This window comes from Lampetra planeri, chromosome 15, assembly GCF_965212315.1.
Source record: "Lampetra planeri chromosome 15, kcLamPlan1.2.h2, whole genome shotgun sequence".
Taxonomy (NCBI): domain Eukaryota; kingdom Metazoa; phylum Chordata; class Hyperoartia; order Petromyzontiformes; family Petromyzontidae; genus Lampetra; species Lampetra planeri.
Window position 1 is genome coordinate 894,819 of NC_136121.1, and position 26,489 is coordinate 921,307.

A 26,489-nucleotide genomic window follows, 5' to 3' on the forward strand; every position below is an offset into this window, starting at 1 on the left:
GGGGGGGGGGGTAAAAAAACACACAACAATCCCCTTCGTGATAAATCTAAGCAAAAGGTCAATAAACACAACACAGCGATGGACTATGCTGGCAGTGGTGAACAAATTAAAACCCCCCTGGCACCAATGGCACTTATACTCTTAGGTTTTTTCGGTAAAGTCACGTAGGTAAAAATAATAATAATAAATGAAAAACAACTACATTAAATCACAACGTTTCGGAGGCAACACAAGTCTCCGTCTTCAGGTGGAACCGTCACAGCTATTTTTTTTTTCACCTACGTGACTTTACCGAAAAAGCCTAAGAGTATGAATCCTTGCAGTCATGAAAGCTTCAAATCTAGAACCAATGGCCCTTGCCACTGCATCACAGCAGAAGCGCACGCGCATGTGGGGCTAACGTTTCTGAACCATTTCTCAAAATGTGACTGGCACACATTTGTTTATGTTATCAGCCAGTCGCACCTCCGATTAGCACGGTTGGCTACGTACGGTGCGAAAGACGCTCAACGTCCGGGTCTTCCGGGTTTTCCCTCCACATTTCGAATCAAATGCGTGTTCAGAGTATTTAGCTACTGCTATAATTTCCACGCGACGAAAGGCCCCTTCGTTGAGCTATCGTTCGTGATAGCCAGGTCGGCTTCGGAAAAAAGAGCTACACAGCTCAGGGGGGGCCCCTAACCTGGTAAAATTTTAAACGAGAGTAAAAAAAAGAGTTGAAAGCCACGATGAATCGTGAATGTATCTGCACGCCGCTTATCAGTGGGCCCCCTTGGCAGTCAGGGTTCCGGACGGAGGAGGACAGGGGCCTCACAACGCACCCATTGTTGTCGTCGTTGCTGTCCACGGGCGCGCTCAGCTGCTGCTGCAGGGTTTCCCTCCGCGTCCGGTACAGCTCCAGCGTGTTCTCAAACAAACTTCCCGACACCGTGACCTGAGAGGGACGTGGTTTTCCAACAGATCCGCTCCGGTCGGCGACGTCACAACGCAACCGCCGTGCGTCTACGGTCTGAACTTGCGTTGAACTTACGTTTAACCGTTTCGGATTTCTCGCGAGTAATCGGAATCCCCGTAAGATTATTTCTTGTTATTTTTCACTTTATATTTTCAATGTTGTTTCAAACAAAAACATCGTTTTCAACCCCATGATGCATGCGTTGACTGAGGGTTGAGGCATCAAAGTGACTCTGGGCGTAGAGAAGCAATGGGTCCCGATCTGAGCGACCACTTACATTGGCGTACAATCGATCCAGGAATCCTGGCTCAAGCATCCCTTCGGGATACCCCACTTGAAATTTGATGGACATGGACTGTGGAGAAAAGGCACAAAACGCGTCTACCATAACGGTGACATGGCGTGGCACGGTGGTAATGGCATCACATCAGTGCGACTGAAGCACATCTGCACGTATTATAACCCTTTCCCTTTCCGAGACGTCCGCGAATTGCAGGGTGTGGTGGTGGTTCCGTTCACCGCTGAATTACTCGCGAACGCGCAAGTGGCTCGGCGTGAATTTTATTCAGTGAGGCGTAGTAGCGCCGCTGTGTTTAATAACATTGTCACTCACCGCAGAGAACCGTAGCGACACGACCGCACTCTACGATAACTGCCGCCAAACCGTGCCACACGACCTCCCGTGTGGCTTTTTACTTGCGATTCCATTTCGTTCTTCGATGACGTAACTGTACGTCATCGGAAAACGGAATCCGAAGGAAAAACTGTCTCCTCCATCGGAACGATGAAGGGTTGAAGGCCAGGGAGCAGTAGCGGTATTGTCCTGTCTGAAGGTCCAGATGGTGTTTTTTTTGTTGTTGTTAGAAATTACGTTAAATCTGTGCTCACTGCGTTTGTTTGGCTGGGCAACTCGGCTCTCAGGAATGTGCCCAGTAAGCCCATCCTGGATTTGGGCCGACACGCACCCAGCCCAACCCGAGCCATTTGGGAGCTGATTGGAGTTCAGATTCACGTTGGACCGAGTGTTGCGGCGCATCTCCAGGGCCGGATTAACTGGGCAAGGGCTCGTGGCCCAGTCCAACCCTCGGTGCTAACTTCCCTTTCACTGTTTGGATGGAAACTTGTCATTATTGCTTCACACATCACCCATCAGCTTCATATCATTGCTCAAAGGTGGGCAGCCATCAGTTGATGCCCACCAGCTGATGTCCACCAGCTGTTGTCAACCAGCTGAAGTTCACCAGCTGATGTCCACCAGCTGATGTCCACCAGCTGATGCCCATCAGCTGATGCCCACCAGCTGATGTCCACCAGCTGAAGCTCACCAGTTGATGCCCACCAGCTGATGCCCATCAGCTGATACCCACCGGCTGACGTCCACCGGCTGACGCCCACCGGCTGACGCCCACCGGCTGACGCCCACCAGCTGACGCCCACCAACAGCCCAGCCGCCCTTGCCCGCGAGGTGCCGTGCACGCCCCCTACCTTCTCTTTGGCTGCTGCGCGAGTCTTGCCGTCCATCCACGCGATGCTGTCCAGGTTGCTCACGAATGCATTTCGTATCCTTGTAACGATGTCCTCCGCCTGCGAGGTTCATTGACCGTTTGTTCGTGGGGAGAAGGGAAACCAAGTTAAGAGTTTACGGGACCCTTTTTGCCAGTATCAAGATGATGAACATTTTTAGAAAAGAAAAAAGAAAAGGTTTTACCCTTTCCAGCAAGAATACAGGAGGTGTTACGATGTTCAAACACCAAATCGACAGCTATCACAAAGCGTCAAGTCTGCATTAACCGCACATCCTTGTCGTAAAGCACGCAAACATACATCCTAGTATAATGTATGCATGCTTTACCACGAGCATGTGTGGTTAATGCAGACTTGATGCCTTGTGATAGCTGTCGATTTGGTGTTTGAACATCTTAACACCTCCTGTATTCCTGCCAAAAAAGGGAAATCCTTTTTTTTTTATTTTAAAGCCCAAGTTGAAGTTTGCTTTGGTGTTCAGTTACAAAGTGTCACACGCGACGACATCAGCATGGCAAGCAAAGCCCCGCGACACCGCAGGCTACTCGTGGGGGGCGGCCGCTCCTGCTGCTTGCTGCTGCTGCTGCTGGCGGCTGCTGACTGCCGCTGCTGACTGCTGCTGCTGCTGGCGGCTGCTGACTGCTGCTGCTGACTGCCGCTGGCTGATGCTGCCGCTGCTACTGCTGGCTGCTGCTGCTGTTGCTGCTGCTACTGCTGCTGCTGTTGCTGCTGCTACTGCTGCTGCTATTGGCTGCTGCTGCTGACTGCTGCTGCTGTTGCTGCTGTTACTGCTGCTGTTGGCTGCTGCTACTACTACTGCTGCTGGCTGCTGCCTGCTCCTGGCTGTTGCTGCTGCCACTGCTGCAGAGCGTGCGCTGTGGCTCGTACCGTGCGCCGCTGCGTTGCGTTGAACGTGGCCCTGGCGTAGAGAGCTCCCAGGCCCAGGGGCAGGGCCCGGTTGGTCTCCTCCACGCAGAACTCCCAGCGCGCTCGCGACTCGACCTTCGAGCGCACAAACAGCGCGCAGGTTCGAGCGGAGCCACAGGGGGACAGAAACCAGCAGCTGCCTGGTGCCGCAGCCACTGCCACTGATGTGTGGACGAGATGAGCTCAGGACAGCATTCGTGAACATTTGCCATAAATGATCAACATTCACATCATGTAGACGCACAGTGTGCCGCCCACTGGAGGCTGAAAATGAAGAATGTCAAGCCTATCGCGGAGTTTCACACTGCACGGCAGAGTGCGGCAACAAGTGACCGTGAACGTGGTATAAATGTTTTAATTCGATGAGACTGATTTTTTTTAACGCTCACCGAGTCTCAAGAGTAGTTTTCGGGAGGGTCCTGCCGTAAACTTTGCAGGAGAAGGCGACGTTGCCGTCAGTGCCGGAGTATCCCAGTACAGGCCCCGCACTTTCAAGGCCCTGTGCTAAATGCTTTCAAGCTATCAATTGCGGTTCAGTGATTCTGCACTTGCTCTATTACTATAGTACTATAATGCCTTCAACTTTTATGAACGACTGGGTGTTTAAGGTTGGCCATTTGTCGTATTATCTGGCTGTATAACAAATGAAAAAATACAATTACTTTATTATGCAAGTTCAACATTTATGTGTTTTAATATTTTAGTGTATATTTATTTCTTTATGGCCCCTTTATAACAGATGCTGCAGGCCCCGCACTAGCTTAATCCGAAACTGGTTTCCGTCAATTCTTGCAATTGAGGAATTCATTTGAAGCGTAAATTCTCCAAACTGGGCAGTGACGCTACACTCGTGTCTGAAGAGCGTGGCGAGGTCGTTAATGTTCATTCTGAAGACGTAGTAGGCGAGTCGTGCTGTACCGCTAAAATGCACCCCGCGGTATTAACCAGGGCGGCACGCGGCTCCCATTGCGGACCTCTGCAAGAGGCGCGATGGCTCGGCCATCTCGATGTCCCGAGGTCAGAACGGAGAATCTTTATTTAGACTGCAGGAGGAATCCGATGAGCTATGAAGCTCTTTTTCACAGATGTCCAGTAGCGGCACGGGGTAAGAATGTTACAACAAACTATACAATCATCTACCCTAGGGGTGGGGAACCTTTTTTCTGCCAAGGGCCATTTGGATATGTATAACTTCATTCGCAGGCCATACAAAATTATCAACTTAAAAATTAGCCTGTTATATTTGGTCAAACATTTAATTAACTCACCCCTAATGCGATGGCTGGAACTGCTTCTCTTTGGTGAGGCGTGTGATGTTAGCTGGTGTTGATGATGTTGCTACTCGCAACTTTTTTTCCAGCTTGGTCCTAGATTATTGAATTTCGAGTCCCGCCTGCGGTTGCCTTGGCAGGGCCACACCAAATGATTTTGCAGGTCTTATACGGCCCGCGGGCCGTACGTTCCCCACCCCTGATTATTCTACACGATTAAAGAACTCATTACAGGAGGCAGGCTATGGTGTCACAGAATGCATGCCTAATGCAGCCAATCGGAGGCGATGCCACGCGGTCAGCGACCAATGGGAAGCATCGATATTTCACCGATTCATGCTCCGGCTTTACAGCGCCACCACAGCAGCCACTCAACCAACTCACATTGTCCGCTCCGTGGATTGCCACCATGAGGTCTTGCTTGGCGTCCTCGTACCTCCCATCCAAACTGGGCAACAGCTGCCGGACGAGGCTCCACAGTGCATACAGACGCAGCACTCTGACAACACAAAGACAAAGATCCCCCCTATAGCCTAAACAGACTGTTGGGGCAAGTGCTGTTAGTAAGCACCTATGAAGGCCGGCACGACGCAAGAAGGGGTGGGTGGCCCAGCCGCCTTAGTCTCCCCAGTGGCGATGTTTACACACCAGGTAATCATTTGAGGCTGAGTAGAGAGGAGGCCCAGAACCGGTTCAGATAATCGTCACCGGTGTTGGCCGTGAGCGGGAATCGAACTCTGGTCGTCAGGTTCGTGGCACAGCGCGCTAACCGCTGCACTGCCAACACACAGACACACGCACACGTGTGTGTCGCGTGTCAGGTGCGCTTCTGTTGACCGTACAACGTCAGCACCAAGCGCTGCCAAGCTGACCACACGCTCTACGAAGTTAATTTCAGAATCAGGATCAGGAGTTTGTTCTCGGAGTAAATAACCCACAGAGGCATGCGGCTCTCTTTCAACGGTGCTCGGCCAGCAGACACGTCAGCAAGTGTTACACATTCATAAATAAACTCGATATCAAATATAATTGTCTCCTTCGTATTTGTGGTTTGGGGCATTGCGCCATTATACGTTGTACGATTTTTTCTGGATAACCTCAGTCGCACACTAGAAAGTTTTTCCATTTGTGCGTCAGGTATCCGCATCTGCGGTTTAGGGTGGACCATGAGCTTCGTGGAAGATCAAACCCAGGGAACTTCTTGGTTTGTGCGGTGAAAACACTTCACCACACACGCGTTTTGATTCTGGGCTGAAACTTGCTCTTAAGGGGAAGGAATTACTGCACGACGCAAACGCACAAGTGATACGTGACACTCATATCGGTGCTACCTTTACAGTCCGACACCGCGTGGCCCTGCTGGGGAGGCTCACCTTCTGTCTGTGTTGTTGATGACGTGAAACGCGCCGTGGAAGTACTCCTTGTTATCGATCACCACGGTTCTTTGGCCGTACGGAGCCAGTGGGTAGAACACCTCACGGAAATACTGGGTCCAGTCCAGTAATGGTAACATATCCTTAAGGGGGAAGGAAAAATAAAATGAAAAAAACAACAAGCATATTAAACTACAACATGATCACTTTTGTTCAAACTTTACCAAGACATTTATTGCTTACAGTAAACGGAATGTGTGTGTGTGTGGCACACGATTTGTATACTTTGTATCTATCACATGGATTGTAAAAGCTCAAGTTCTACCCTCCACAATAAAAATGTGACCAAAAGCAAGTAATCTTCCCGATGCATTTACTTTCATGATCTGTATTTATCCTGGAGGAATCCGATGAGCTGTGAAGCTCTTTTTGACAGATGACCACATTGACACGTGTCCATGACGATGCATTACTTGGGAACAAATTTCCATAATATTTGAAGCTTGGGATTGGGGTGAGTGGAAGCGTCGGGGGTTTGTGGTGCTTTGTGAAGGGGTCCTGTGATGATGCTTTTTGTCAGAACTGGCTGGGCAGGCTGACAGCCATTGCATTGTCCAGTGAGTCACAGTGAGCCACAGTGAACCACAGTGAGCCACAGTGAACCACAGTGAGCCACAGTGAACCACAGTGAGCCACAGTGAACCACAGTGAGCCACAGTGAGCCACACCGCACGAGGGTGAGCGTCATTGACTGCTGCGGAATGTTACAGGGCATCACAGCTGTTTGTTTGAAGCAGACTATAAAACCGCGGGACATTGCTCACAAATGCAATCCACTGTGCGCACTCAAGTGCTCACCCTCATGTGAAAGGTGCATTCAACTGAGCTGTAGGATAATGGCAATGCCAATCCGTTTCCAAAGCCAATAGACGGTGCCACGGTGGCTAGGAGATGTTAACTACCTCGCCCGGTATACAGGAGGCCGTGGGTTCAATCCCGACCCTGACGAAACCTGCTGTATATTTGGAGTTTGCGTGTCTCTTATCATTATCATCATCACGGTGGCTAGGAGATGTTAACTACCTCGTCTGGTATACAGGAGGCCGTGGGTTCAATCCCGACCCTGACGACACCTGCTGTATATTTGGAGTGTGCGTCTCTATCATTATCATCATCACGGTGGTTAGGAGATGTTAACTACCTCGCCTGGTATACAGGAGGCCGTGGGTTCAATCCCGACCATGACGATGCCTGTTGTATATTTGGAGTTTGCGTGTCTCTATCATTATCATCATCACGGTGGCTAGGATATGTTAGCTACCTTGCCTGGTATACAGGAGGCCGTGGGTTCAATCCCGACCATGACGATGCCTGTTGTATATTTGGAGTTTGCGTGTCTCTATCATTATCATCATCACAGTGGCTAGGATATGTTAGCTACCTTGCCTGGTATACAGGAGGCCGTGGGTTCAATCCCGACCATGACGACGCCTGTTGTATATTTGGAGTTTGCGTGTTCTCCAGGTAAGGCCCACTGAGCTATATAGCTCTTTTTCAGAAGTGACCTGGCCACAAACAATAACTCAACAAAGTGGCTAATGATGTGGAAAATGTATAGCAGGCAAATACTGTAAACGCACATTGAGTCTAAATGTGGAGGGGAAAAAACGGAGGATCTGGAGAAAAATCCACGCATACTAGGCGAGGGAGATAAAATCTCGCCACCAAAATGCCCTTACTCAATCCATCAATCAACGCTAGATCCTTGGTGGCCTCAGCCAACCACGTGGTAGATTTTCATTTTCCTAGCAAATTAGGTGTGATATACCTCCAGTAAAAAAAAACCCAGCAAAATGTGTTCATGTTGCCGTGTAGTCGAGCATTGCGGATTGGTCCTTCACTGTTCAGAGGGGCAGGGTGTGTACCTGCAGGTCCCTGAACGTGATGAATCCGGGATTCCTGCTGCTGCCTGTCAGAGCCATGATCCCAGCGAGCCTCGACTCGAGCTGCAGCACGAGGCGCATGTCGGACGATGCGGCCCGCTCGTCCGCACCGTCCAGCAGCTGTCGGACCCTGACCATGAAGTCCAGGTAGGCGGTCAGCACCTGTGACAACTTGTCAGTCAGATAGAGCACTGGCACAGCATTCCCCTTCACCCAGAGCACTGGCACAGCATTCACCTTCACCCAGACCACAGGCACAGCATTCCCCTTCACCCAGAGCACTGGCACAGCATTCACCTTCACCCAGAGCACTGGCACAGCATTCCCCTTCACCCAGACCACAGGCACAGCATTCCCCTTCACCCAGACCACAGGCACAGCATTCCCCTTCACCCAGACCACAGGCACAGCATTCCCCTTCACCCAGACCACAGGCACAGCATTCCCCTTCACCCAGAGCACTGGCACAGCATTCCCCTTCACCCAGAGCACTGGCACAGCATTCCCCTTCACCCAGACCACAGGCACAGCATTCCCCATCACCCAGACCACAGGCACAGCATTCCCCTTCACCCAGACCACAGGCACAGCATTCCCCTTCACCCAGAGCACAGGCACAGCATTCCCCATCACCCAGACCACAGGCACAGCATTCCCCTTCACCCAGACCACAGGCACAGCATTCCCCTTCACCCAGACCACAGGCACAGCATTCCCCATCACCCAGACCACAGGCACAGCATTCCCCTTCACCCAGACCACAGGCACAGCATTCCCCTTCACCCAGACCACAGGCACAGCATTCCCCATCACCCAGACCACAGGCACAGCATTCCCCATCACCCAGACCACAGGCACAGCATTCCCCTTCACCCAGACCACAGGCACAGCATTCCCCATCACCCAGAGCACTGGCACAGCATTCCCCTTCACCCAGACCACAGGCACAGCATTCCCCTTCACCCAGACCACAGGCACAGCATTCCCCATCACCCAGAGCACTGGCACAGCATTCCCCATCACCCAGAGCACTGGCACAGCATTCCCCTTCACCCAGAGCACTGGCACAGCATTCCCCTTCACCCAGAGCACTGGCACAGCATTCCCCATCACCCAGAGCACTGGCACAGCATTCCCCTTCACCCAGAGCGCTGGCACAGCATTCCCCATCACCCAGAGCACTGGCACAGCATTCCCCTTCACCCAGACCACAGGCACAGCATTCCCCTTCACCCAGAGCACTGGCACAGCATTCCCCTTCACCCAGAGCACTGGCACAGCATGCCCCTTCACCCAGAGCACTGGCACAGCATTCCCCTTCACCCAGAGCACAGGCACAGCATGCCCCTTCACCCAGAGCACTGGCACAGCATTCCCCTTCACCCAGAGCACAGGCACAGCATGCCCCTTCACCCAGAGCACTGGCACAGCATTCCCCTTCACCCAGAGCACAGGCACAGCATGCCCCTTCACCCAGAGCACTGGCACAGCATTCCCCTTCACCCAGAGCACAGGCACAGCATTCCCCTTCACCCAGAGCACTGGCACAGCATTCCCCTTCACCCAGACCACAGGCACAGCATTCCCCTTCACCCAGAGCACAGGCACAGCATGCCCCTTCACCCAGAGCACTGGCACAGCATTCCCCTTCACCCAGAGCACAGGCACAGCATTCCCCTTCACCCAGAGCACTGGCACAGCATTCCCCTTCACCCAGAGCACAGGCACAGCATGCCCCTTCACCCAGAGCACAGGCACAGCATGCCCCTTCACCCAGAGCACAGGCACAGCATTCCCCTTCACCCAGAGCACAGGCACAGCATTCCTCGTTGCCCACAATGCCGTGCCCAGGCAGTGTTTGTGTCTTGTTACACAGTAAGTATTCGCGGTTGTGCTGCCATACAGCCCTTCGATGGTATTTACGTTTTGTTTGGCACAATGTCTGACGTTTTGCTCGACCTTCTGCGAGGGAACGGAATAAATTCGGCTGCTGATTTGCACACTGTGCTATGTGCGGCATAGCACCAAGTTCATGGCTGTCTGTATGTTTAATCAGGACACTTGGGGAATTAATGAAACGTGAATTGAAATGGATGGAGGCCTGAATCATTGTCGTACCTCAATGCAATTGAGAGGGTAAAAAAAGACTACAACACTAGAATCAATTAAAATATCTTCGTCGCGTGATAAATACTTGATCACGATGATCAAATATGTATTTTGCACAAGAAGGCTCTTAGGCATGAAGAGACCCTGTGAATAGCAGATTAAACCTTTGCCTCGTGTACTTCATGTTGACAAGCAATTAGCCGTGATGATTCAAAACCATGCGTTTGAAAATACCCTCAGTGGAGAGAAAGATCCCTTATTTTATGAAAATAACAACCCATGTGTAAGTTAAATACCATGATCTGCATTAAACAGATGATCAGCCATTGCGACAACACAAACCTCGTCCGGATTGTGTACGTCCCATTGTGTAAGCTGCTTGCCACAAGATCATCTCATTGCAAACACAGTTCTAAGCGCCATGTTTCAGTAGGTGTGAGTGTAGTCACATTTTGTACGTATGCATGTTAAACTTTTTTCGCAACATACATAGCCGACAGTGCTAATCGGAGGTATGTATGTTCGCATGTATGTATGTTCAAGAGCTTCGTGTAAATCTGAGCTTTAATACTAATTCCCTGAAATGTGCGCAGATGTACCTTATCATCTGCCGTCTTGTTAAGGTAATAGTCAGGAGATGGCAGGCCCAGGTCTGGAACTGAAAGCTGTGAATGGAAATTGCAAAAAAAAAGATCGTAAGCTGTACTGCCGTAAATAAGCACTCCGGCTCGTCAAAACATGTCACGTGTTTAGCTGGGCAGTGGTAATGGCTGTGCACGCGGCCTGTAATCCAACACTCTGGAGGCAGTGAGGGTTGGCGGATCACGCAAATGTTGCGAAACTCCTTTCCCGTCGGCGTCGAGGTGCCGTACTCTGGCTTACCAGTAGACGGCAGTACAGCACAAAATGTGGACTCCACCTGCTCTGTCTGTACGAAATAGCGTGTTTCTCCGGATTCTCCGGTTTCCTCCCACATGTAAACACGCATTAATTGGCCGAAAACACCTTCACATATATATAGAGGAGCGCAGAGCTTGGGCAATTGTTGTGGCTGCCCTCACGTTCGTTTGTGGTTCCTCCTCGCACCTTTCGAATCGTTCTCTACTAGAGTGAGCGACTACCGTGCACATTACGAGTTGAAATTATGAACATTACAAGCGCTACACCAATTCTATCTGGAAGTGAAATGCTTTCCGGGAGCTACTGCAGGTGTCGAATGAGACCCATAACATATTTTATTACGCTATTATTATTCATGTAATTTCTTGGTGAAGTTTACATTTGTCCACGGAACTTCATGAAGACGCTAACGTAATTTAATCTACCGACGCAATGGGTGGTCCCTGGACCCTGAATAAAATGTTATCTTGTTCAAAGAAGGTAAATGTTAACTTGTTCAAATAAAATTTACGCGATCTAACCCAAAAACCTCTATTATGAATAATATTGGTCGCGAAAGTCTTTATACGTGTAAAATTGCTCAAACAAGGTAACATTTTAGGCTTTACCCTTTCCGCCAAGAATACAGGAGGTGTTAAGACATCAAATAGACACCCATCACAAGGCATCGAGTCAGCATTAACCACGCATGCTTGTGGTAAAATATGCAAACAAATCATGCTATGATAATTATTTATGCATGTTTTTGCCATAAGTACGTGTGGCTAATGCAGACTTGATTCCTTGCATCGAGTCAGCATTAACCACGCATGCTTGTGGTAAAATATGCAAACAAATCATGCTATGATAATTATTTATGCATGTTTTTGCCATAAGTACGTGTGGCTAATGCAGACTTGATTCCTTGCATCGAGTCAGCATTAACCACGCATGCTTGTGGTAAAATATGCAAACAAATCATGCTATGATAATTATTTATGCATGTTTTTGCCATAAGTACGTGTGGCTAATGCAGACTTGATTCCTTGCAAAAGATATATTTATATTTGGCGTTTCAAAATCTTATCGCTTGTTTTATTTCCAGAAAGGGTAAAACCCTACTCTTTATTTTTCATACCACGTGTTTAATGACGCTAATCTGCTGTGCCGTGAGCAACTCTTCCAATGGAATAAATGACAGGGCCAATGTCAAATGCGCACGCACGCACGCACGGGCGCGCGTGCGCGCATAAGGGCCGCACACGATGAGTCAGCAAGGCCGGCAATGTTTTCCTCCCACAGTGGAACCAGATAACGATAATTACGCCACGGATGGTAAAAATTACAATTTATCTATATTAATTATTTCAACTCGTAACGCGCATAGCAAGTCGCTCGCTGCCATAGACAGAGGACGACTCAGAGGGGCGAGTGGCCACGGACAAGCGGGAGGGCGGCCACGCGACGAGACGGAGCCAACAACTGCCCAAGCTCTACGCTCCTCTATATATTCAGGTGTCATCGGCCAATTAACGAGTGTTTACATGTGGGAGGAAACCGGAGCACCCGGAGAAAACTCACGTGTGCGAGGGGGAAACACTCTATCCTATAAAGATGGAACAGGTGGAGTCCACATTTTAGCTGTACCGCCATCTCCTGACGAGGCGGGGTACGGTTCCTCCTCAGTGCCCACAGTAAGGGAGTTTCGCAACGTTTGTGTGGTGATCCACCAACCCAGCTGGTGCCTCCACAGGGCTGGGTGATCACACGCCGCGTGCGTAGCCACCACTAGTCGGCACGCGGCGTCAGCACGGTCGATAAGATGTGTGTCACGCCACGCCTCTGTATCTTACAAAAAGCGCATGTGTATGCATTTGTGTGCTTGTTATTTTACACACAATCATAAAATTACGATGAAGTGTGCAAAACGATTCGACTTTCAGGTCAGGGCTTGAACATCGGCATTATGGGTAGAGCCCTCTGAAGTGGCTAAGCCCTGTACCCTCCCCGATAAGCAGAGGGTAACGGGGGAATACTGCATGTGAGTCGTGAAAGCCAGAGCGAAGAAAATGGGAATACATTCCACAAAGCTGTGCCTGCAAGGTTAATAAACACAAGTGTGTGTAAGTAAGCCAATTCCCACACATTCTGAACATGTTGCGATACCCAGCAGACAGAGATGTGCACACGGGCCGGAAAATCCACCGTAATAATCCTACACCTATCTTCTCCTCCCATCATGTCATACATGTCACATGACAACACCATACTGGGTGCATCTGGGCAGTCTAAAACACGGCTTACATGTGTAGTGTCAACGATTCAGAGACAGAGTTTCTAGGAGGCACTTTCTTAATTATCAACTTGCATGGTCTCGTCCGCACTCTCCACATGAGCTCAGCCGAGCCTGTACACAACGCTAGCCATCTAACACTGACTGAGATATCCAACTACTGTTCTTCGTAGCGCAATATCTAGCGGAGACGTTTAGCGATGACGGCGACAAGACGACAGCAAGGACGAGACGAGTCCACTCCCAGAACCGGCAGCCTCGAGCCCCCGCTCTCAGATCCTTTTATGCTCCCAGTGCAGCCTGGCTCCGCCCTGACTGCGCCTCCCTTCTAGAACCCGCCAGCAGGGTCCAGGGGCCTCCAGATGGGGTCCTCCGTGACCCTTACCCTCGTTCCTCCGCTCTCCCAACACACCCGTGCTCACGCTCACCGGCGTGTGGACTGTCTGTCCACCACAGTTGCCGCCGCTGTCCACCAGCCGGCGCTATTACACTACATATGCAACATGGTGGTGTCACGTGACGTCCGAGGTGATGTCACGTGACGTGATTGAAGGACCGAAGCTATGGTCGCAATCGAACATTTGAGTATTATCGCTCTTACAAGTACCTGCACTGTGTGTAGAGGTGTTACTTGCTGAAATATTCTGCTAAAACTGACGGCTGGCAGGGACACCGCACCACATGGGAGAGAGACGTTCACTGACACCACACTACACGGGAGACGCTCACCAACACCGCACCACATGGGAGAGAGACGTTCACCGACATTGCACCATACGTGAGAGAGACGTTCACTGACACCGCACCACACGGGAGATGTTCACCGACACTGCACCGCACGGGAGAGAGACGTTCACCGACACCGCACCACACGTGAGAGAGACGTTCACCAACACCGCACCACACGGGGGAGAGAGACGTTCACCAACACCACACCACACGGGAGAGACGTTCACCGACGGGTTTCATGGCACGCATTGTGGGTGTCGCGTGAAGCGAGCGCTCACCCTGAGGGCTCTCTGCTTGGAGTCGAACGGCAGGGAGCCGACGCCCAGCTTGAAGAACGCTCCGAGGGAGAAGTTCCTGCCGAGGAGCTGCAGTAGCTGCTGCAGCTCCGCGTCGCCAGTGGTGGCGCCGGTGGTGGTGGTGGTGGTGGGGAGCCCGCCGTGCCACCCGCCCAGCTGGCAGCACACACACAGGCAGCACCGTGCGTGCTCGCGCTTCCAGCAACCCGGCGGCCAGACCACACCACAGAATTCGCGAGGGCTCCTCTGGGAATAAAATTTCGGTGGCTTGCGGCGGAGCAATGAGTTAATTTTTTTAATTTCGTTTGCTTCGCATGTGAAACTCGACACTTTTGAAAGTGTACGTGCAACAAAATGCATACTCTAAATCGCTACGAGTAGGGGGAAGTCACACCTTTGTATTTGAAAAGCAATCCACAGTGGCCTCATATAAAACTCGATTGGAGATTTGGTTCGAACACATCTCGCAGGTGTTTCGGAGCGCAGCGAAGGTGCCCCCACTCTTGCCTGAAATCCACTCTCATCGAAGTGAGGCTCAGAGTGGCGCCACGGACGCCTCGCTTCGCACGGCAGTGCCCCGCTACCTGGCTGATGATGCCGTTGAGTGATCGGCTCCCAAGCCGAGTTCTGCTGCTGCTGTTGTTCAGACATGAGAGGTAAAACCGCTGGACTTTTCTCTCCGCGTCAGTCTCCTTGATCGTAGCGTTTTCTGAACAATGTCGTCACACACACAGCACTGACATCAACTTGGGAACACATGACCTGAGTGATATTGCGTGAGCCTGGCTGTACGATTCAACATAATCCACGTGATTGGATTGCATATCGTTTTTTATGGTTATATTTTGAAAAGTTAACAAATTTTCGGATATCCTGCCCTTGCAGCGTAATCAGGCAACTCAAGTGCATTGTGTGCCACCTACGATCCTGATCTGACAATCACACATTATTTCCAACTTATTTGAAGATTAACTTTTCATTATCACATAGAGAGCTATGGCTTTCAGTCATCGACTAACGCATTTGCACGGGGGTAGGGGCGTGGGGGGGGGGGCAACGGCTATTACCCAGAAATCTGTGCATGGCTAACTGGTTATTTTTGTCGAGCTCCTGCCAGGTTCCCCGGTGAGGTTTCCCCGTGGGCTGCTCGCTCCCCTGGAGCCATCGGCCGCAGCTGAAGCCGTAGAAGTCCTCACAGGGGTCGCCCGACGAGTTCAGAGCCTCCCACATGGCGCTCACGGCCTGCATGCAGTGGCTCGTCGTGCACGTGCGCCACTTCTGTACGTCTCCAGCTGTGGACACGAAAGAAACCCAAGGGGCAGCGCCGCGCGTCACACTCGTCCCTCGTGATACGGCTGAGAGAAGCGACTTAAGGATAAGTTTGACCCTTTCTGGCAATAAAACAGCTGTGTTAGGATGTTAAAACACCAAACAGAAAACGTTTGCAAGGAATCATGTCTGCATTAACCACATATATACTTATGGCGAACATTAAGATAAAAAAAACATGCTGTCCCATGATGTAGCTGCTCACCCCTAGTTCTCAATGTCCTGATCGTGGAATTGTCTTTGTGCTGGTCGCCTTTTGGCGTCCTCTGGTCTAACACTGTGTGAGACGAGGCTCTAAAGAAAGCTGTCTCTGGTGTGGATTAATCAGTTGCAAAGAAAATGCATATAATCTTGACTTAAAGCTTTCGTGACTTTAGAAATTCATATTCCTTGGAGTCTTTCGGTAAAGTCACGTAGATAGGTTCAAAGAAAATAACAAAAAACTACGACGTTTCAATCGCAACACAAGCGGCCGTCAACAGCTAACCCCCCTCTTCCTGTTCTTCTGCCAAAAAAATGTCCCGTGAGCTTCCTTCTCCCGGACAAAGTGCGCGGACTGTCAACAATGTCCCTTTCCTTGTCACGCTCGAAGCAGCAGGAAGTGGTCACAGGCAGCTGCGATCCGACTAACGCTTCGGCACTGCCAACGAAAGACCGCGTCCCGATAAAAACAGGCGGGGGCAAAAGGTCGGTGGCCAAACTCCAAATCTTCTCTGCGCGGTGGGAGAACGCAGACGAAGTAAACGCGTCTCACCGCTTTGAACAATAACGTCGCTTGCATCGTAATGGGCAGGGTACTGAAAGTGCAGGGCAAAGCAGAAGAGAAGAAAGCAAGAAAAAGCCTGTGAAAGATAAGGCCAGATATGAAATAAAAACGTGATTGCCAAACAATTGTAAAACCATTTGGAACCCATAAGTTTCATATAAATAAAAAATATGGTACGTGCACCTGCATACATAGTTTATATATCGCTGTATGGCATATAATGTGGCACTTTACCACCAATCAAAGCTAGAGCTTTGATTGTGAATACAACCCAAACCATCAAGGCAGTGACGCCTGCTTGTGGGGAAAATAAAAACACTTCACGATTGTTGACAAAATAAAAAAGACGTTTGGCCAATTACGTTAAATGACTCTTTGGTCCTTTCGGTAAAGCCCCGTAGAAAGAAAATAAATGTAATAATGGAGTACGACGTTTCGAGGGCAACACAAGCAACCGTCATCAGGTAGAACTAAATTTGGGAGAGAGACAAAACACAAACACGGAGACACACAGACAGACACACAAGCAGAGAAAGAAGATCGAATGGGCCTACGAGAGCCTGGTAAATTTTTAGAGAAAGAAATAGTTTGAGAAAAAAAACTTTGCAAATTTTTTGGAAATGTAATGTAATGCAACACAGAGAGTCGGCTAACACACAGTTAACGGATAGCCATATCTTCTTTCCCTCGGTCGCTTCGGGGTGGATTGACATGCTAATTTCTCTGCTCCAGCAGCAGCCACCAGCAGACCCACCTCTCTCTGCCCCCTCTCTCTCTCTATTTAAGGCCTCGACACAGAGGCATTGGGTCTCTGTGTGTCTATGTTGTGTGTCTCTCTCTGTGTGTCTCTGTGTTGTCTCTCTCTGCTTGCGTCTCTCTCTGTGTCTCTCTCTGTGTGTCTATTTTATGTGTCTCTCTGTGTGTCTCTCTCTGTGTGGTCTCTCTCTGCTTGTGTGTCTGTATGTGTGTCTCCGTGTCTGTGTTTTGTCTCTCTCTCAAATGTAGTTCGACCTGATGACGGTTGCTTGTGTTGCAATCTAGACGTGGAATTTTATTATTTAATTTATTTTCTTTCTAAGTGACTTTACCGAAAGAACCAAAGAGTAATTCCTGCAGTCACGAAAGCTTCAAATCAAATTTAATTACATTAAATGCTGCTGCGCACTCTGTTCGTCCACCAATCGGTCGGTTACAGGACTAAGGTGAGTAACGTTCATAAAAAAAATTATATATAAAAAAATGATATGTAAAAAAAACTATGACGGTAACGTTTCATGTGATCCATCTGTTGGGGGTTTCGTTAAGTAATCAACATTTTCACGTCAAGAATCGCTTACATTTGCATGAGGTAGTTTTTTTTACACGTTTATCCTAGTCGTAATAATGCCAGTTACAATTCTGAAGAGCCAGCAATAATTAATTTTGAGGAACTGAAACACACCATGATACACCACTTCCCTCCCGCTACTGGGAACATGACACTATGCGTGTCCAACGTGTGATCACGATGAGCGCACGCTGCCGTGCCTGAGCAGTCCAACCAGAACTTCATCCTTCACAAGTCTTGCCATCGTGTTCCCAGGGAGTGTTCATACTCAGTTACTGGCTCTTACGGTCGACACCTGAGTGTATGCATAGTCTGTGAACAAAGACTTTTAATATATATAAAACTAAATTGTCCCTGTGAATATCTCTTACTATTACGCTTGTTTGCCCAGGAAAGCCTCGCTAATTCTCCTAACTCTTCTCCATGAGTTTTCTCATTACAGATTTGACTGATTGATGCTTAAGCCATTGGTGTCCCCAGTGTAAAGGTACACGTCCTCTCCTTAGGAGGCTCCCAGAGGCATAGGGCAGCAGGGGTGACGACTGATGAGTCGTAATAATCACAAAAACTGGTCTGCAGTTCAGTTTTTGTTTAACTGCTGCCTGGTGGGACGGCCATATTTTCTGAACTCTTTTGAGTTGGTGGTCTAAAAGTACAAATTCTCCACACATGCAGTTATTTTTGAGCTTCTGGTCTGGATAAGGCCCGAAAGCTTTTGTCCACACAATGCACATCCTTGCGTATTGTTAAATATATTTATTTTTCTCTTGCAATGGGTTTTGTCGTCATTTTGCAAATGTCACGACGGATCTCAGTGGCGAGCGATAACTGAAGTGGCGCAGGGCACTCCGCCAACCAACCCCGGCATTGACGAGCGTGGCCAAGTGCGCTCAAACATCCCTCACGACCGACACGAAGACTGAGAAAGGACAAAGGTGGTGGGAGGGGACATGGTTATTGGCGAACCTGTTGCCCGTGGCGGCAGCATTAGGGCCACGATGCAGCCGGTGAGTGCGAGGGTCAGCACCGCGGTCAGGGCCCACAGGAGACAACGCCACCTCCACGTGCCCATTCTCAAACAACTCTTCACGCACTCAACCTGCGGGCGAACAACAAGAAACAAAACACGGGGCAGCACACAGGACTTGACGGGAGGAGGAAGCTCTCTGTCTGCAGCGACCTTACCACGTCGATCACGTACACCACCTACCACTCACCACCACAAAGACAAAGATCCCCCTGTATCCTTTACATACTGTTGGGGCAAGTGCTTTTAGTGAGCACCTATGAAGGCCGGCATAGCACAAGAGAGGGTGGGTGAACAGCACCACGTCCGGCCGCCTTTGTCTCCCCAGTGGCGGCGATGGTTTTACACACCGCATCAGGTACTCATTTGAGACTGAATCGACCTAGGGGATGCCCAAGACCGGTTCAGATAATCGTGACTGGTGTTGGCCGTGAGCGGGAATCGAACTCGGGTTGCCGGGTTCGTAGCGCAGCGCTCTAACCGCTACACCACCACTCCCCATCACCAGCGCTTACCCACCACCACCCACCATCAGACACCACCACACACCACCACTCACCCACCATCACACACCACCACACACCACCACTCACCAGCACTCACCAGCACTCACCCACCATCACACACCACCACACACCACCACTTACCCACCACTCACCACCACACACCACCACACACCACCACTCACCAGCACTCACCCACCATCACACACCAGCACTCACCAGCACTCACCCGCTGCACCTCTCAGTATCAATGCACCACTCACCCACCATTAACCACCTCTCACCCACTGCTAACGCGTCTTGTTTGTGCAAGCTTAAACCGCGTCATTATTTATTCGTCAAATGAATAAGTTGTGTGGGTCTCAAGACATCTTTTTAATTGTTCATCTTAGACTTTCACATCACCATTTTACATGACGTCACTCGCATGACCCTGTCCATCTCAGAGTGATCCCAATGAATACTTACCGAGTACTCCATGCCCAATACATGGAAAGCAATCGAGATCTAATCTCATCCTTGATACAGCAGAATCGTTTAGATACCTGTATATATAGATTCACGTTTGCAGATTCACGTTTAAAAATATATTCATCTGCACAAACATGTTTAGTTTACTTTTATGAGCACATAATGTACCTGTGAGGTGACTGTGTTTAAATCAACATGGCTTTTTTTACAGACATACATTGTGAAATAATGGAAGCTGCTCTCACATTGAGCAAGAAAAATGTCAAGGCACCCTTAGTGCAGTGACTCTCAGCCACTCAAAACTGACAATTTGCGTACAACCAGACCAGTGGCATTCCTCTTTTTAGAGCCATGCAAATATTACAATACTCGCTCACGTGCTACCGGGTTTATATACAGTACGGACAGTCCTCGGGTCACGAACCTAGTTCGTTTCTGAGACCCGTTCTTAAGTCGACCTGTTCGTAAGTCGACCCGTTCGTAAGTCGAGCCGTTCGTAAGTCGAGGACTCCCTGAACAGTAGACCCCCTCTTAACAATGGTAATTTGTTCCATGAAGCCGGCTGTTAAGTGATTTGGCCGTTAAACAAGTATAGGAATTATACGTTAAAGGCTTAATTCGTTTCGATAGCATCGAAAGTTACCCTTTTCACCCAAAAAACGTACTTAATAATATTTAAACAATGGAAATTAATACATAAAGATACTAACAGAATTTTACACACATAATATTAAAATAAACATGGTTAATCAATGCATTAATTAATATTTACTGTACTTACAACAGCCCCTTGTTAACAGGGGACTGGTCAGTAAGCGAACACATTGGGCTCTATGGAGGCCCGTCGTTAAGCGATTAGTCGTTAAGAGGGGTGGTCGTCAATAGGGGTTCTACTCTACACTGCATTCAACAGACGTCAGTCCTTGTTTTTCGATGGAGGCCTTAACCCTAATGCTGCCACTATGATGAACACGCCACTGCCATTAGGCATAACGTACGATGTTGCGCAGATTCATGCTCGCACAGGTTAAAGCTAAGCTTCCTTGACAATGTGATTGTATGTGCTAGGAAGAAGAGCCATTACCCAAAACGTCGCCTATGATATATTGTTGTGTCAATCAGCGTTATTGACAAATGTGAGGTTTTTTTCTTCTGTTGTGTGCTGGTGCACTACTGCCAAAGCAGCAGCAGCACCATTGAACACTTTCTAATCCTTGATAATACTTAAATATCACGGAGGGTTAAAAGCAAGTCAAGTCGAGGCAGCTTCGTTACTTATTCATTACCACTGCCTCTATCACACCTCCGATTAGCACGGTTGTCTATGTATGGTGCAAAAGAAGTTGAACATACAGGTACATATGCACATCTACCCATCTGTAAAGCACAACAAGTGCTGTACCATTAGATTTAAAGGCGGAGCGTTCAAGAAGAGGGTACAATGTTTTAAACGTGAAAAACTTCGTTGCTCTTGTTAAGCCACCAACACTACTCGCCCGGGGGCCAGCAAACTTTAAAATGGGACAAAGTCCAGATTGTTTACAACTGCTTCAGGACATCACCGGCAACAGCCTCTTCTCTTCACGACAGCCGAGGGCTGCCCTCAGTTGTCCCAGCCAAAGGAGGACGTCTCTTCACTTTATCCATCATCAACTGCAATGGAATGTGCCAACCCGGCGTTTTCTATTCAGTCGGTTTAGTCTTGCTAATTTTTTTGTTTCCGTGCCTATTATGTCAACATAGAGAAATGAAATACTGTGCAGTGGTTTTCGCGGTACTGGAATAAGAGAGACACGACTTTGTGTGCGTGTGCGCGCAGAATGAACACGGGGCCCAGTACTTACGTGCGCCCCATGACGTTTCGCACAGACGCATTGCAACCACGGATACTGTGAACACAGAAAAAAAAGTGGAGTTTAACACTCAAGCATTTAAATTCACACACTCACTCACTGAAATGTGAAGCCTTTCTTCCAGTATGTAAGAAACCTGAGCTGGTCCACCAGCGATTCAGACTCTCAGTTGCATATTTAACTTTACTTGAGCAATTTCAGTCGTGTGGTTGAGAGTACTGTACGTAAGTGACCATGAGGAGCAAGGGACCTAATATATTGGCGACGAGCTACTCATGACCACAGAACATTTCATGGATAAATGGCATCACAATTATTACGTCATTGTTATCATTTTTTTGGGTTCTTTGGAACATAATTTCTGCCACTACCCAGAAGTTACACTCCATAATCTGCTTTCGTATCTGTGGGGAATCGCGAATAGGAGGCGTTTTTGTGAGTCAGCTGAACGCAGGGTGACCTAATCTTCTTCCCCGGTTGTCCGCAGCATCATGATGAACAACGGAACGTGTCATGGCCTGCTGAACAACGACCAAGCTTCTCTCATCCACAACCGCACGGACATTACTGCCAGCCACAAGCGCTTCTGGCGAATACTCTTTGCCGTAAAATACTGTGGATCATAGGAAGAATCAAGCTGCAGGCTCACGGGATTCTACGCGGAATACATTTGTGGCTGCGAATACTGTAGTAGAATTTACAGTATAAGAGGTTCACAGACAGGAGGAGTTTCGCTGTGTTTTGTGCAGTTGCTACGCAGCCTGTGCGGGTAAAAGGTGCCATTTGAAGTGAAGTATAAAACATAAACACGTTTCAGCTGAAGATCGTGCACAACGTGAACCGCACAGTACAAATGAGGAAATGCGTTTCAAGAGTAATGAATGGTGCCGTGTCACGCTGCGTCCTCCCCGCACCAAGGGAACCTCACCCACATCCTAACAAGTCGCTCAAAGTAACAAGGGGGAAAAAAACCCCAAAACAAATTACCCTTGTTTTCTGCAAGAGGTAATCCACTGTTTATTGGAAGACGATGCTACTAACAGCAATAGGATGTACGCTCTACAAATGCAAATGTAGTGGCGTAATGCGTGCAGAGTTTGCAAACAGCAGTTGCATTATGTACGGGGTTGCAGACAGTGAGGTCAGCTAAGGATAAGCAGGTGCAGGCGGGTGGCCTGGGTGACAGCAGACAGAGAGATGTCAGCAATTAGGGAAAGAGGCAGTGATTGGCTGGCTGTAAATGCGGAGTAGGCGCCATGGAGGCGAGAGATAGTGGCGATAAGGGGGAGAACACGTGCGTGAGGCGTGGGGAGGACGCGGGCTTAATGAGGGCCATCTGGGGGCACTTAATGAGGAGGAGGATAAAAGGGGAACGTGTGAGGCAGTTGGGTTGAGTTGGTTGGAGTGAAGACAAGAGTGAATTCAAGAGAAGTCCGGGACCTCGCTCTCCACACCGCGTCCTCTCCAGCGGTGTTGGCTGATCCCCCGCTGGAGGCACGGGCGAGGTCGGAGGAGTGAGGGTAGACAGGCTAGCAGTAGAGAGCCTAGCGGAATGCTAAGTGTGAGAAGGCTAGCAGTGGAGAAGCTAGCAGAGTGCAACATAGCAGGCTAGCGGAGCGAGAGAGAGCGGAGCGGAGCATACGAGCAGTGCAAGAGGAAGAGTTGTGACGGAGATGCGTGGTGTTTAACGTGATGAGTTCTGTACGAATAAAGTGACACAGGATAAAAATAAGTTATCCGTGTGAAATAACACCACAACACAAATATTACATACAGTAATACCTCGATATACAAAGTAGACGCGTTCCTGGAGCTTCGTTTGTATATCGAAACGTATATTGAATAACTTATAACATTAGTACGATGAGGATGCGTTCCCAACCTTCGTGACTTGCCATTTCATTCTATAAACACTTCATAACTTATCATTCAGATTGTAAGCAAAGACAATTTATATTGAAAATAAAATTATATTTTTCATACTGTACACAATATAAAAATATTTTTTTTTACAAATAAAAGGGATGATGAAACATAATTGTATTGTTATTTGTCGTGTGCTGTAGAGCGAATAATTAATGTATTCATTCATTTCGGTGCATCTATTTCTTTATTTTTAGCTTTCTGTGTAAAATAATGGTAGAAAAAAATCAAAAGTTCGTGACACTGAAACTTCATTGATCGAATATACGCATAGCGAGACAGGACAACTGCCAACTGGGGGTGCCCCACCGTATGGATGAGATGAGTTTCCAAAGGCAATTTAAGTGCCCAGACTTAAACAATGCATACCTCGATGTCATTCCAGTACATGTGCCGCATTTTCCTACAGCATGGCACTGCAAAATCATCCTGAAACTGCCAACAGAGCAATACTCGCTGCAACTGTCGTTATCAGCCATTGTCACTCCACTGCTGGATGGACATCCTCCCCAACCCGCCGCATCTCTCACCATGCATTTATTAAAGCCGCCTAGCACCGGCACACGGAACCCATTTCATCGCTCCATCTCCTCGGAGGCGTCGCTATTGCAGCACGGTGCAGTCGTGACAGCGTCAACACGAGAGGAATGGAGCGTGCTGACCCCCCCCCCACCACCGAGCCCCCCACCACCACCACAGCGCCCCCCCCCCCCCACCACAGAGGTGCCCACCGCACATACCCGGGCTGGGGGTCGCGATCCCTCCTCCAGCAACGCAGCCAGACCGGCCGCCTCCATCTCCATACGATCCAAGTGGCAGCGGCAGCAGCAGCGGCGACAGTGTTGATGTTTCAAGAGGGTAGTATTATGGATGCAAAATGACACTCCCGTTCTAGGCAAGTCCTTATTGGCAAGCACTGACGATGGATGTGTTCCTATGAAGACAAAGGCCACATACGTAGGCAGTATGTAAACAACGCACAGACACAGCGACACGTACAACAGCGCTCGCGTGAGTGTAGGCGTGTGTAGGTGTGTGTGTAGGCGTGTGTGCGTAGGCGTGTGTGTGTGTAGGCGTGCGTGTAGGCGTGTGTGGGTATTTGTGTGTAGGCGTGTGTGGGTATGTGTGTGTAGGCGCGCGTGTGTAGGCGTGTGTGTGTGTAGGTGCGTGTAGGCGCGTGTGTAGGCGCGTGTGTAGGTTTGTGTGTGTAGGCGTGTGTGTGTAGGTGTGTGTAGGTACGTGCACACATCTACACACACACGCGCGCATCGTTGACTTTGACACCCGCTCACAGTTCACGAGTAGAGTTCCTGGCGAACCCGCCGCCGCCACCGCCGCCACCGCCGCTGCTGCTGCTGCACATCGAGGAAGTCACGAGCGGCTACTGCTGCTGCCCTCGTCCTGCACAAGCCCTGAGCTTGTCGCTGTAGCACACAACATAACTCTATGGGGCCGTCCATAAATGACGTCACGCACCTAGAGGGGGGGGAGGGGGTCAGACATTTGTGACGATGTGTGACGAGGGGGGGGGGGGAGAAATGTGACGTCACATCAAAATGCGCAACTTTAAATAAATATTGAATTGTTATAACAACTCTCCTACATTTTGATTTAATGCTTTCGTGACTGCAGGGATTCATCTTCTTGGTTCTTTCGGTAAAGTCACGTAGAAGGGAAGTAATAAAATAATACAAATAAAACATGATAAAATTATTCTCACGACGTTTCGGCCACAACGCAAGCAGCCGTCCTCAGGTGAAAACCAGGTCCGTCGAGGCGACAGAGTCTGAATGAAACAGCACACGAGCTTGGAGCATATATTTAAGCTGAGATAGGGGGGAGCCCCAATGGGCCCCCCCCTATCTCCGGTTGTAGCCAACATCTTCATGGAGAAATTTGAGACTGACGCCATCAAGACTGCCACTCTACGCCCGACCTTATGGAAGAGGTACGTAGATGACACTTTTGTCATCTGGCCACATGGCCGGCCTGCTCTAGACCAATTTCTCGACCACATCAATTCCATACACCCAGCCATCAGATTCACCATGGAAGTCGAAAACGATGGCAAGCTACCCTTTTTGGATGTCCTAATTAAAAGGAGACGTGATGGTTCAATGAGCCACTCTGTCTACAGGAAAGCCACCCATACGGATGCTTACCTAAAACCGGATTCCCACCACCATCCATCCCAGAAGAATTCCCTCATCAAGACTCTATACCATAGAGCCCAATGCATTTCCGACCAGGAACACATTGGCAGTGAACTCAAACACGTACGCCAAGCTCTTAAGGCTAATGGTTACTCCGACTACACAATCCGCAAGGCCATCACTCCAACCATCAAGAAGGATCCTGTTGAGGAGCCTTTCAAGACCATCACCTTACCCTACATTGCTGGGGTCACAAAAAAAGATCTCCAAAATACTGATTAAACACAAGATCCAGGTCCGATTCAACACAGTACATAAAATCCGTGATCTGGTCCCGTCTGTAAAAGATGTGGTTCCAGACATACAGTACCCTGGCGTCTACAAACTAAGTTGCCTCTGTGGTAGCAGTTACATTGGAGAAACCAAACGACATGTCTCGGACCGCATCCGTGAACATAAAGCAGACCTGAAACACGGTAGGACAAACACCTCAGCCATGGCAGATCACTGTTACAATTCAGTGGGCTCACATGACATTGACTTCTCCAAGACAGAGGTTCTCTGCAAGCCATCTGGCTATCATGAGAGATTCGTTCATGAGGCGATCCACATATACAAACACAGAGACAATTTCAACCGAGAAGATGGATTCTGGCTTAGCAATCATTGGAAGGACGTAATAAACCATTTCGGATCTTAACTGATTGTGTTCACGTTTATGGTGACTTTCAGACCGCGTTCCACTCACTGGCATGGTGCAGTGTGCAGAGTAATGTATGGTGTCGTAATTGTATAGTAAATATATAGCAGTGTGATACACATTAGGGTGGGTAGAATA

The 26,489-nt window shown here is 49.1% G+C and overlaps 1 protein-coding gene across 4 annotated transcripts in view; it reads right to left on the bottom strand.

The window, feature by feature from the left end:
• Nucleotides 1-24,934, bottom strand: part of LOC144722582 (endothelin-converting enzyme 1-like) — a 28,772-nt gene extending 3,838 nt beyond the window's left edge. The window contains exons 1-15 of one of the 4 annotated variants that reach the window (XM_078600786.1): nucleotides 24,791-24,934; nucleotides 24,239-24,432; nucleotides 21,567-21,611; nucleotides 18,688-18,820; nucleotides 15,367-15,591; nucleotides 14,884-15,008; nucleotides 14,282-14,455; nucleotides 10,702-10,767; nucleotides 7,976-8,155; nucleotides 6,051-6,193; nucleotides 5,062-5,176; nucleotides 3,368-3,481; nucleotides 2,441-2,539; nucleotides 1,233-1,310; nucleotides 822-934 (exon numbers count right to left, since the gene is read on the bottom strand). In XM_078600786.1, the coding sequence (XP_078456912.1) occupies nucleotides 822-934; nucleotides 1,233-1,310; nucleotides 2,441-2,539; nucleotides 3,368-3,481; nucleotides 5,062-5,176; nucleotides 6,051-6,193; nucleotides 7,976-8,155; nucleotides 10,702-10,767; nucleotides 14,282-14,455; nucleotides 14,884-15,008; nucleotides 15,367-15,591; nucleotides 18,688-18,820; nucleotides 21,567-21,611; nucleotides 24,239-24,301 (1,673 nt within the window). In that variant the 5' untranslated portion in view covers nucleotides 24,302-24,432; nucleotides 24,791-24,934. Of the gene's footprint in view, nucleotides 1-821; nucleotides 935-1,232; nucleotides 1,311-2,440; nucleotides 2,540-3,367; nucleotides 3,482-5,061; nucleotides 5,177-6,050; nucleotides 6,194-7,975; nucleotides 8,156-10,701; nucleotides 10,768-14,281; nucleotides 14,456-14,883; nucleotides 15,009-15,366; nucleotides 15,592-18,687; nucleotides 18,821-21,566; nucleotides 21,612-22,562; nucleotides 22,622-24,238; nucleotides 24,689-24,790 lie in introns of those variants that run through there. The other 3 variants (XM_078600788.1, XM_078600789.1, XM_078600787.1) reach the window with 3 other exon arrangements.
• Between the last annotated feature and the right edge of the window lie 1,555 nt (nucleotides 24,935-26,489).